Here is a 13,263-nt window from a genome sequence, read left to right as displayed (position 1 = left end):
GCCTGGTAAAGCAGTGGGAAGGGCTTTATAATTGTGCAAAATACCGATATTTACTCAGTTAATCACAAAGACTGATGCAAAGTGAAAAGCACACTTTCACTCAATACCATAGACTTTAAGTACAAGTGAACATAATCAGTCTTAGGTTTCGGAGAGCAAAAAGCTTTTCAAAGAGAAAATGCATTAACGAAATATACGCCCCCTTCCCCCCACAACACACACACACGCTTCAAGTATGTCCAAGAAGACCAAGAACGTCAAAGCATCTGAAACATTGTTGGGGTTCAGAGTCAGACAACACATACAAACAAATCAATAAAACCAATGGCTAGAACAAAGAGGCTGAGAGGAGCAGCATCTCACTTGACTTTCAAAAACAAGCAGAACCATCAAACAAAAGAGCCTCTGTTGCTGTTACCGCTGCCAGTAAAACACTAACACACAACACTCCAGTGTTCACTCACACCCGCCACAAATACTACACTCATAACTGCCTGACTGACTATATGGCTAATAGGCAATACCTGAAGCTTCTTCAGTTATCATTTAGAGGATCCAAATAAGGGAGAGAATATTAAAAAATATATATAGATTTGCACTTGATGAAATTGTAATAAGTTGAAATAACTATATACATTTGATGTGAGGGAAAAAAGGAGAGAATAGACTACCGGACCACTGGACTCACCTGGCATTACGTCACAGATGGGGACTAGACGGGTGTGTTCCAGACTGGCGAAATTACACAGCAGCTTCCCATCGATAACACCATCCCAGTCCCCAATAGGATTGTCCTGGAAGAGCCGGAGACAGCAACCGATTACTGCTGCGGGCGTTCCTCATCTCCTAAAACCTGTACTTACAGTCCCAGTCTCAGCAGCAGTCCTGTCATCACTACGACAGCGCTTCTCTCTCTCCAGTCAACTACCTCCTCTACCCAGTAATGGTCTTCTGTCTGCTCTTCTCTCTCCAGTCAACTACCTCCTCTACCCAGTAATGGTCTTCTGTCTGCTCTTCTCTCTCCAGTCAACTACCTCCTCTACCCAGTAATGGTCTTCTGTCTGCTCTTCTCTCTCCAGTCAACTACCTCCTCTACCCAGTAATGGTCTTCTGTCTGCTCTTCTCTCTCCAGTCAACTACCTCCTCTACCCAGCAATGGTCTTCTGTCTGCTCTTCTCTCTCCAGTCAACTACCTCCTCTACCCAGCAATGGTCTTCTGTCTGCTCTTCTCTCTCCAGTCAACTACCTCCTCTACCCAGTAATGGTCTTCTGTCTGCACTTGAACTCCCCTCTTAACCTTCCCTCTCTACGTTTCTCAAATGTACCTCCCCGCGTCTCAAAACAGAGCGGTGCTTATTCCAATCCCCAGGAAGCAGGGTCAAAGTTCTCCAGTACTGGTTGCTCCACTCCACCACACTAATCTATGTACTATTGGAAGGTTGGCCCATTGTTGGCAAAAATAGATCCAAATAAACAAAACGTTATACAAATATAGCCTAACACTAAGCTGTTTTGTATATGGCGTGTCAGAGGGTTGTTAATGTTCCCTGTATGCTGGGCGAGGCTGGAGCAGAGTGAACGGAGCAGTGGACTCTCCTCTCCTTTCCTCGGCTGCCCGGCCAACCCGCTGGCCATGTGCCATGCTACTGGTCATACAGCCCAGTGCTGTATTTGCGTCCCCAATGGCACCCTATTGCCTATTTAGTGCACTACATTTGGGCCCATTGGGCTCTAGTCAAAAGTAGTTCACTACATAGGGAATAGGGTGCCATTGGGGACGCATGCTGCAACTTTACCTCACTCCCCAGCTCCCCGCATGACTACTGCCCTTTGTGTGTGTCCCAGGCCAGAGTAGACTGAGTGGGCTCACTGCTGCTGCTACTACTAACAACCGGCAGTCAAATGCCTCTGTCATTATGCATGTTCCCTTTCCTTAACTGCTATGCCATCTGATTACATTGGCAACATCGACACCAGCAGCTGGCTAAATAAACATTATGAATTATATTTGCTTTTCTGGATAGACAATCAAATCATACAAACAACATTACAGGGGCTACTTGAACTAGCCTTTTACTTAACTTGAGATGTCATTTACAAATTGTTAGCCATGTTCTATAAATACAGCATTATTATATATGTAGGGAGGACATTTTCCCTTTACCTAGTGTTAACAGCAGAGGAGAAGGTAACCTCCACTCTGACAGTATTTACATTGCCAGTTTGCCATTCTACAGCAGACAGGAGCAGGTTGAAGAGGTCCCACTCAGTAAGGCCCCAGTATGGGACCAGCGTCTCAAGCCTTACCATGTCTACTCCCACATAGTACCCCAGGCTCTCGTTCCCAGGCAGCAGGTCACAGAAGATGATGGTTCCTCTCTCCGGCCCCTCTCTGGTCTGGACCAGGACCCTGGAGTTGATCTCCAGCTGATGGAAATCAATCTCCTCCTCCACCAGGGTGACGTGATCCACCTCTAGCTCTCCCAGCTCCTCTTCCTCGTCATCCCACAGCTCCAGCTTGTCCAGGGCCACGAACACCCCGCACTCATCCTCACAGCGGAACAGCTGTCGGCCTTGGTAGGAGCCCTCTGTGAAGCCCTGGCCTCTGCCCTCCTCCTAGGTAGAGGCATAGGTTACATACAGTATGTTAAACGTGGGATAACCTGTGAGTGCCAGTCGCATGTGGCTTACTCAGACACACTAACCCTTCCCCTAATCCTTCACACAGTAATGCCAAATAATTTCCCTGACCCATAACCTCTTCCCTAACCCTTACCATCACCAGAAAAGCCTAGCACTGGGCTGAGCTGATACAAGAGGCATGAGCTGTCATTACAGTGAGGTGAGCTCAGCTACAGTAACCTGCCTATTCAGCATTCTGCAGGGGAGGGAACAGGGAAGTGAACATCATACATCTGGGATGATGAGGGTTTCAGATCGATAGTGCGGAGGGCATAACAGCATACTCAAAATGTTTCATTGCAGAAAGTAGCCGGCAGGCGCCGAACTGAATAATCTTTGCTCTTACACAGGGATAATGGACAGTTACCGAGGGTGTAGTTACATGATCCTATACACTGCACTTCTTCTTGAGTGCCATGTAGGGCTTTTCAGCATTGGCATCGTTCAATTTATGTTTGTATGATTAAGATAAGAAGTAAACATTGTTGTCTGTAAATGTGTGGTAAGTATTCTCAATCGTGATACAAGTCTGGCATTCAATCAAGACGCTGATCTGAAACCCAATAATGTGCTAAACCCTTTATAGTGAGCAAGGGTCAGCCTCTCGTCCGGCACCTTCACCCACTCACACAACATTGTGCTCCAATAAACAAGCCTTTGTAGCCTGCTATTTTACTGCATCTTTACAGAACGTAGGCTACGGCAAGAGAGAGAGAGTCCATTTACTAGCTTAACTGTTATGAAATCCTCAGGGAACATTTCACAAAAACCAAATTACAGACGATATCACACATAACTGAAGTTCCCTCTGGGACAAATAAAGTTATTCTATATACGTAACTGAGGGTTAATTGCTTACAAAGCGCATTTAAAAAAAAAACAGTAAAGATGAGATTTCTCACCAGCAGCTCCACTCCAAACCAGACCCCGGAGAGAGCCCTGTCTGGGAGGAGAGATCCTTTAAATCGGACTACCCCGGGCAAAGGTTCATCCCCCGAACGCAGCTGCACGCGCACCTTGGAGCCACAGTCGATGTCTCTGGCCCGCTCCAGCCTGGGCTTGTTGCACAGCAGGGCATAGCGCTCCTCACAGTTGGTGATGGGGAACAGCAGCTCAGCTAGCTTCTCATCCAGCTCCAGGACGTCCCTGATTTGGTTGCAAATCAAAACACACAACAAAAAGATTTGAATCCCAGAGGAAAACACCAGAAAATATGAAAGTTTCAAAAACATGTCAATGTCATACACTATAGTTACAAGAGTATGTGGACACCCCTTCAAATTAGTGGATGCAGCTATTTCAGCTAAACCGGTTGCTGACAGGTGTATAAAATCAAGCACAGAGCCATATACTTCTCATAGACAAACATTGGCAGTAGAATGGCCTTACTGAAGAGCTCAGTGACTTTCGATGTGGCACCGTCAAAGGATGCCACCTTTCCAACATATCAATTAGTCAAATTTCTGCCCTGCCCCAATCAACTGTAAGTGCTGTTATTGTGAAGTGGAAATGTCTAGGAGCAACAACAGCTCAGCTGCGAAGTGGTAGGCCACAAGCTCACAGAATGGGACCACGAGTACTGAAGGGCGTAAAAATTGTCTGTTGTTCCGTCAGCACAGGAACTGTTCGTCGGGAGTGTCATGAAATTGGTTTCCATGGCTGAGCAGCCGCACACAAGCCTAAGATTACCATGCGCAATGCCAAGGGTCGGCATGGAGCAGTGGAAACATGTTCTCTGGAGTGATGAATCACGCTTCACCATCTGGCAGTCCGACAGACAAATCTGGGTTTGGCAGATGCCAGGAGAACACTACCTGCCCCAATGCATAGTGCCAACTGTAAAGTTTGGTGGAGGAGGAATAACGGTCAGGGGCTGTTTTTCATGGTTCGGGCTAGGCCTCTTTGTCCCAGTGAAGGGAAATCTTAACGCGACAGCATACAATTACATTTTAGATGATTCTGTGCTTCCAACTTTGTGGCAACAGTTTGGGGAAGGCCCTTTTGTGTTTCAACATGACAATGTCCCAGTTCACAAAGCGAGGTCCTTACAGAAATGGATAGTCAAGCTCTGAGTGGAAGATCTTGACTGGCCTGTACAGAGTCCTGACCTCAACGCCATCAAACACCTTTAGGATGATTTGGAACGCCGACTGCGAGCCAGGCCTAATTGGCCAACATCAGTGCCCGACCTCACTAATGCTTTTGTGCCTGAATGGAAGCAAGTCCCCCCAGCAATGTTCCAACATCAAGTGGAAATTCTTCCCAAAAGATTGGAGGCTTTTATAGAAGCAAAAGGGGAGTACAACTCCATATTAATGCCCATGATTTTAGAATGAGATGTTTGATGAGCAGGTGTCCACATACTTTTAGACATGTAGTGTAGTCGTGGCGAAAAGTTTTGAGAATGACACAAATATTAATTTCCACAAACTTTGCTTCTTCAGTGTCTTTAGATATTTTGTCAGATGTTACTATGGAATACTGAAGTATAATTACAAGCATTTCATAAGTGTCAAAGGCTTTTATTGACAATTACATGAAGTTGATGCAAAGAGTCAATATTTGCAGTGCATTTGACCCTTCTTTTTCAAGACCTCTGCAATCCACCCTGGCATGCTGTAAATTAACTTCTGGGCCACATCCTAACTGATGGCAGCCCATTCTTGCATAATCAATGGTTGGAGTTTGTCAGAATTTGTGGGTTTTTGTTTGTCCACCCGCCTCTTGAGGATTGACCACAAGTTCTCAATGGGATTAAGGTCTGGGGAGTTTCCTGGCCATGGACCCAAAATATAAATGTTTGGTTCCCTGAGCCACTTAGTTACCACTTTTGCCTTATGGCAAGGTGCTCCATCATGCTGGAAAAGGCGTTGTTTGTCACCAAACTGTTCCTGGATGGTTGGGAGAAGTTGCTCTTGGAGGATGTGTTGGTACCATTCTTTAGTCATGGCTGTGTTCTTAGGCAAAATTGTGAGTGAGCCCACTCCCTTGGCTGAGAAACAACCCCACACATGAATGGTCTCAGGATGCTTTACTGTTGGCATGACACAGGACTAATGGTAGCACTCACCTTGTCTTCGTCTGACAAGTTTTTTCAGGATGCCCTAAACAATCGGAAAGGGGATTCAGAGAAAATGACTTTACCCCAGTCCTCAGCAGTCCAAATCCTGTACCTTTTGCAGAATATCAGTCTGTCCCTGATGTTTTTCCTGGAGAGAAGAGGCTTCTTTGCTGCCCTTCTTGACTCCAGGCCATCCTCCAAAAGTCTTCGCCTCACTGTGCATGCAGATGCACTCACACCTGCCTGCTGCCATTCCTGAGCAAGCTCTGTACTGGTGGTGCCCCAATCCCGCAGCTGAATCAACTTTAGGAGACAGTCCTGGCGCTTGCTGGACTTTCTTGGGCGCCCTTAAGCCTTCTTCACAACAATTGAACCGCTCTCCTTGAAGTTCTTGATGATCCGATAAATGGTTGATTTAGGTGCAATCTTACTGGCAGCAATATCCTTGTCTGTGAAGCCCTTTTTGTCCAAAGCAATGATGACTGCATGTGTTTCCTGTAGGTAACCATGGAAGAACAATGATTCCAAGCACCACCCTCCTTTTGAAGCTTCCAGTCTGTTATTCGAATTCACTCAGCATGACAGAGTGATCTCCAGCCTTGTCCTCGTCAATACTCACACCTGTGTTAACGAGAGAATCACTGACATGACGTCAGCTGGTCCTTTTGTGGCAGGGCTGAAATGCAGTGGAAATGTTTTTGGGGGATTCACTTCATTTGCATGGCAAAGAGGGACTTTGCAATTAATTGCAATTCATCTGATCACTCTTCATAACATTCTGGAGTATATGCAAATTGCCATCATACAAACTGAGGCAGCAGGCTTTGTAAAAATTTATATTTGTGTCATTCTCAAAACTTTTGGTCACGACTGTATGTCAAATGTGAGTATTGTTGTTTTTCGAACTGTCTTGTCTTTTTCAAATTTGCAATATAGCATGATAGTGTCACTATCCATTAATTAGACCAACCGCTCATCCAGGCTCAGCACCACGTTGGTCTGGTCCAGGATGCGTATGCTCCTCTTGCCCTTGCTAGGGGGCAGCGTGCGCCCCAGGCTGTTCCTCTCCTGGCAGGCCTGTCCCAAGCTGCCCCGGGGGATCCTCAGGGTCTTCTGGGGGGGCTTCTCCACTGTACACTCCTTAGTAGAATTGTGTTGACTTATTAAGGGACTCAGGCTGTGTTATAAATGGCACCCTATTCCCTATTTAGCACACTGGTTTTGACCAGGTCCCATTGGGCTGATGTAGTGCATTATATAGGGAATAAAGAGCCAATTCAAACATAATCAAAAGATACCCATTAGTACATCAGGACTTATCTTCCGGAGTTGATTCTCAAACACACAATAGCTGAAACAACAAAATATGAAAAACCAAAAAAATAAACCCTTTTCGATACACAGGCCTTGATAAATAAACAAACAAACATTAACAAAATCTTGAATAATCCCTAGCAAAAGTCAGGAATTTCTTAAAGAGCAACTGCTTTAAAAAAGCAACGAATCCCTTTTAAAAATGGCCTATGTGGCATCATATGAGCCAGAAAAAGTTATTCTAGTGTCAGACTACAAAGTGTAAATAGGATAATTTTGCTCATAAAGTCAGTTTAAAACAGAGTTTGGAACATCTGTGCGTCAATGGGTAAATGAAGACAGGGTTTTGATTTGATGATGTCCATTAGTCCACTAACATGGGGTGAAGAGCTGCAGTGATTACTCTCTATCCCATAGCATAGACAGTGAGACTGTTTAAATAAGCTACCTGCTAATAGCCATAATGGCGCTGTACAACGTGACCGTGTGTTTGAAAGAGTATTTTCCAGTAAGCAACAGTTTGTTTAACTTTATTAGACAACTTTGTTCCAATATTTCTGTAATTCAGTGATATTTATTCCCATAGTAATTCGTTATGGATCCATAACTAAATAAACAAACATCGGCATTTTGAAAGAGTATTTTTATCATTATTTTATTAACAAAAGCATAAAGATGCCATTATTAGTTACATTGTTTTAGTTTGAACGTGCAGACTGGCACTAAGAACAACGGGAACGTTTCCCTAGTCAGCGACATTATTAGTGCAATGCCCCTTAAAGTGTTGTTCTGTGCAACCCAGTGTGGCGGGGAGGGGGACCACCACCCTTCCTCCTCCTCCCTCCCCCATGGGCTAGGTCTTTCTTCTGTGCGAGGCTCTGCAGCCCAAACCCATGCCTCCTGCCTTGAACCGCACGCGCTTTCAGTGGAAACAGATGGAGAACTGCAAGGCAATCCCATTGTGCACCACTCTGGCCAGTATATACAGTTGAAGTCAGAAGTTTACATACACCTTAGCCAAGTACATTTAGACTCAGTTTTCACAATTCCCGACATTTAATCCTAGTAAAAATTCCCTGTTTTAGGTCAGTTAGGATCACCACTCTTATTTTAAGAATGTGAAATGTCAGAACAGTAATAGAGCGAATGATTTCTCTCATTCCCAGTGGGTCAGAAGTTTACATACACTTAATTAGTATTTGGTAGCTTTGCCTTTAAATTGTTTCACTTGGGTCAAACATTTTGGGTAGCCTTCCACAAGCTTCCCACAATAAGTTGGGTGAATTTTGGCCCCTTTCTCCTTACAGAGCTGGTGTAACTGAGTCAGGTTTGTAGGCCTCCTTGCTCGCAGACGCTTTTTCAGTTCTGCCCACAAATGTTCCACAAATGTGAGGTCAGGGCTTTGTGATGGCCACTCCAATACCTTGACTTTGTTGTCCTTAAGCCATTTTGCCACAACTTTGGAAGTATGCTTGGGGAGTGGATACAGATGGAGAACTTCAAGGCAATTCCATTGTGCACCACTCTGGGGCCATTTGCAACCAAGCTTTAACTTCCTGATTGATGTCTTGAGATGTTGCTTCAATATATCCACACAATTTTCCTTCCTCATGATGTCATATATTTTGTGAAGTGCAACAGTCCCTCCTGCAGCAAAGCACCCCCACAACATTATTATTATTTACCTTTATTTAACTAGGCAAGATCAGTTAAGAACAAATTCTTATTTTCAATGACGGCCTAGGAACAGTGGGTTAACTGCCTGTTCAGGGGCAGACCTTGTCAGCTCGGGGGTTTGAACTTGCAACCTTCCGGTTACTAGTCCAACGCTCTAACCACTAGGCTACGCTGCCAACCCCGTGCTTCATGGTTGGGATGATATTCTTCGACATGCAAGCCTCCCCCCTTTTCCTCAAAACATAACAATGGTCATTATGGCCAAACAGTTCTATTTTTGTTTCACCAGACCAGAGGACATTTCTCCAAAAAGTACGATATTTGTCCCCATGTGCAGTTGCAACCCTAGTCTGGCTTTTTTATGGTGGTTTTGGAGCAGTGGCTTCTTTCTTGCTGAGCAGCTTTTCAGGTTACGTCGATATAGGACTCGTTTTACTATGGATATATATACTTTTGTACCCGTTTCCTCCATCATCTTCACAAGGTCCTTTGCTGTTGTTCTGGGAATGATTTGCACTTTTCGCACCAAAGTACATTCATCTCTAGGAGACAGAATGCATCTCCTTCCTGAGCGGTATGATGGCTGCGTGGTTCCATGGTGTTTATACTTGCGTACTATTGTTTGTACAGATGAATGTGGTACATTCAGGCGTTTGCAATTTGCTCCCAGGGATGAACCAGACTTGTGGAGGTCTACAACTTTTTTTCTGAGGTCTTGGCTGATTTATTTTGATTTTCCCATGATGCCAAGCAAAGAGGCACTGAGTTTGTAGGTAGGCCTTGAAATATATCCACAGGTACACCTCCAATTGACTCAAATGATGTAAATCAGCCTATATCAGAAGCTTCTAAAGCCAAGACATAATTTTCTGGAATTTTCCAAGCTTTTTACAGGCAGTCAACTTAGTGTATGTAAACTTCTGACCCACTGGAATTGTGATACATTAAGATAAGTGAAAAAATCTGTCTGTAAACAATTGTTGCAAAAATTACTTGTGTCATGCACAAAGTATATGTCCTAACGGACTTGCCAAAACTATAGTGTGTTAACAAGAAATTTGTGGAGTGGTTGAAAAACGAGTTTTAATGACTCCAACCTAAGTGTGTGTAAACTTCAGACTTTAACTGTATTGTCCTGCTAATAACAGGGTTAATAATATACAGTGAGGGAAAAAAGTATTTGATCACATGCTGATTTTGTACGTTTGCCCACTGACAAAGAAATTATCAGTCTATAATTTTAATGGTAGGTTTATTTGAACAGTGAGAGACAGAATAACAAAACAAATCCAGAAAAACACATGTCAAATACGTTATAAATTGATTTGCATTTTAATGAGGGAAATAAGTATTTGACCCCTCTGCAAAACATGACTTAGTACTTGGTGGCACAACCCTTGTTGGTAATCATAGAGGTCAGACGTTTCTTGTAGTTGGCCATCAGGTTTGCACACATCTCAGGAGGGATTTTGTCCCACTCCTCTTTGCAGATCTTCTCCAAGTCATTAAGGTTTCGAGGCTGACGTTTGGCAACTCGAACCTTCAGCTACCTCCACAGATTTTCTATGGGATTAAGGTCTGGAGACTGGCTAGGCCACTCCAGGACCTTAATGTGCTTCTTCTTGAGCCACTCCTTTGTTGCCTTAGCCGTGTGTTTTGGGTCATTGTCATGCTGGAATACCCATCCACGACCCATTTTCAATGCCCTGGCTGAGGGAAGGAGGTTCTCACCCAAGATTTGACGGTACATGGCCCCGTCCATCGTCCCTTTGATGCGGTGAAGTTGTCCTGTCCCCTTAGCAGAAAAACACCCCCAAAGCATAATGTTTCCACCTCCATATTTGACGGTGGGGACAGTGTTCTTGGGGTCATAGGCAGCATTCCTCCTCCTCCTCCAAACACGGCGAGTTGAGTTGATGCCAAAGAGCTTCATTTTGGTCTCATCTGACTACAACACTTTCACCCAGTTGTCCTCTGAATCATTCAGTTGTTCATTGGCAAACTTCATACGGGCATGTGCTTTCTTGAGCAGGGGGACCTTGCAGGCGCTGCAGGATTTCAGTCCTTCACAGCGTAGTGTTACTAATTGTTTTCTAAGTGACTATGATCCCAGTTGCATTGAGATCATTGACAAGATCCTCCCGTGTAGTTCTGGGCTGATTCCTCATGATCATTGCAACTCCACGAGGTGAGACCTTGCATGGAGCCCCAGGCCGAGGGAGATTGACAGTTATTTTGTGTTTCTTCCATTTGCGAATAATCGCACTAACTGTTGTCACCTTCTCACCAAGCTGCTTGGCGATGGTCTTGTAGCCCATTCCAGCCTTGTGTCGGTCTTCAATCTTGTCCCTGACATCCTTGGAGAGCTATTTGGTCTTGGCCATAGTGGAGAGTTTGAAATTTGATTGATTCATTGCTTCTGTGGACAGGTGTCTTTTATACAGGTAACAAACTGAGATTATGAGCAATCCCTTTTAAGAGTGTGCTCCTAATCTCAGCTCATTACCTGTATAAAAGACACCTGGGAGCCAGAAATCTTTCTGATTGAGAGGGGGGCAAATACTTATTTCCCTCATTAAAATGCAAATCAATTTATAACATATTTCATGTTTTTTTCTGGATTTTTGTTTGTTGTTATAGAATGATAATTTCTTTGTCAGTGGGCAAACGTACAAAATCAGCAGGGGATCAAATACTTTTTTCCCCTCACTGTGTGTGTGTGTGTGTGTGTGTGTGTGTGTGTGTATATCTGCCAGCACCTGCAACAAGACACACGGCTGTGCACTGTAGGGTTTTAGCACGGGGGGATGGGTATATCAGTGTTGTTCCACACTGTTGTTATACTGAGCTGTTTGTTTGCAGAGTACTCCATGCAGGACCAGAGGCTGCAGAAGCACAGTTTTACCCCCAGAGGCAGCAGCAGTGACAAGTCCTCCTCTGGCCAAAGCAAACCAAAGAGCAAAGGTACTGCTGCTGGCTTCAAGTGCATGTACTAGCTAACACTTTAACATGGTGTTAATGTGCTGATGTGATATTGGTTGAGGTTTCTGTCATTGGAATGTTGTGAGGGAAATCATATCTTGAATGTTGAGGGAAATCATATCAGGAATGTTGTGAGGGAAATCATATCTGGAATGTTGTGAGGGAAATCATATCTGGAATGTTGTGAGGGAAATCATATCTGGAATGTTGTGAGGGAAATCATATCTGGAATGTTGTGAGGGAAATCATATCTGGAATGTTGTGAGGGAAATCAGAATTCTTCCTCCTCCAAACATGGCGAGTTGAGTTGATGCCAAAGAGCTTATTTGCAAATTATGGTGGAAAATAAGTATTTGGTCACCTACAAACAAGCAAGATTTCTGGCTCTCACAGACCTGTAACTTCTTCTTTAAGAGGTTCCTCTGTCCTCCACTCGTTACCTGTATTAATGGCACCTGTTTGAACTTGTTATCAGTATAAAAGACACCTGTCCACAACCTCAAACAGTCACACTCCAAACTCCACTATGGCCAAGACCAAAGAGCTGTCAAAGGACACCAGAAACAAAATTGTACACCTGCACCAGGCTGGGAAGACTGAATCTGCTATAGGTAAGCAGCTTGGTTTGAAGAAATCAACTGTGGGAGCAATTATTAGGAAATGGAAGACATACAAGACAACTGATAATCTCCCTCGATCTGGGGTTCCATGCAAGATCTCACCCCGTGGGGTCAAAATGATCACAAGAACGGTGAGCAAAAATCCCAGAACCACGCGGGGGGACCTAGTGAGTGACCTGCAGAGAGCTGGGACCAAAGTAAAAAAGCCTACCATCAGTAACACACTACGCCGCCAGGGACTCAAATCCTGCAGTGCCAGACGTGTCCCCCTGCTTAAGCCAGTACATGTCCAGGCCCGTCTTAAGTTTGCTAGAGAGCATTTGGATGATCCAGAAGAAGATTGGGAGAATGTCATATTTTGGTTTCATCTGACCATATAACTTTTTTGTAAAAACTCAACTGTTGAAAGAGTAAGAAGCATTTCAAGATCCTGGAGTGGCCTAGCCAGTCTCCAGATCTCAACACCATAGAAAATCTGTGGAGGGAGTTGAAAGTCCGTGTTGCCCAGCAACAGCCCCAAAATATCACTGCTCTAGAGATCTGCATGGAGGAATGGGCCAAAATACCAGCAACAGTGTGTGAAAACCTTGTGAAGACTTACAGAAAACGTTTGACCTCTGTCATTGCCAACAAAGGGTATATAACAAAGTATTGAGAAACTTTTGTTATTGACCAAATAGTTATTTTCCACCATAATTTGCAAATAAATTCATTAAAAGTCCTACAATGTGATTATCAGAATTTTTTTTCTCATTTTGTCTGTCATAGTTGAAGTGTACCTATGATGAAAATTACAGGCCTCATCTTTTTAAGTGAGAGAACTTGCACAATTGGTGGCTGACTAAATACTGTTTTGCCCCACTGTATGTGCTTTCTTTAGCAGGGGGACCTTGCGGGCGCTGCAGGATTTCAGTCCTTCACGGCGTA

At 44.2% G+C, this 13,263-nt stretch overlaps 1 protein-coding gene across 3 annotated transcripts in view; it reads right to left on the bottom strand.

The window, feature by feature from the left end:
- LOC139384490 (ubiquitin carboxyl-terminal hydrolase CYLD-like) overlaps positions 1–13,263 on the bottom strand; it is a 33,066-nt gene that overhangs the window by 14,711 nt on the left and 5,092 nt on the right. For all 3 annotated transcript variants that reach the window (XM_071129284.1, XM_071129283.1, XM_071129285.1), the window contains exons 3-6: positions 6,714–6,883; positions 3,585–3,828; positions 2,308–2,616; positions 689–794 (exon numbers count right to left, since the gene is read on the bottom strand). In XM_071129284.1, coding sequence (XP_070985385.1) covers positions 689–794; positions 2,308–2,616; positions 3,585–3,828; positions 6,714–6,883 — 829 coding nt within the window. The remainder of the gene's footprint in view (positions 1–688; positions 795–2,307; positions 2,617–3,584; positions 3,829–6,713; positions 6,884–13,263) is intronic.

Source organism: Oncorhynchus clarkii, chromosome 26, assembly GCF_045791955.1.
Source record: "Oncorhynchus clarkii lewisi isolate Uvic-CL-2024 chromosome 26, UVic_Ocla_1.0, whole genome shotgun sequence".
In the NCBI taxonomy this organism is placed as follows: Eukaryota; Metazoa; Chordata; class Actinopteri; order Salmoniformes; family Salmonidae; genus Oncorhynchus; species Oncorhynchus clarkii.
The sequence above is the reverse complement of the archived record's forward strand: the minus strand, read 5'-3'. Positions and strand labels throughout refer to the sequence as shown.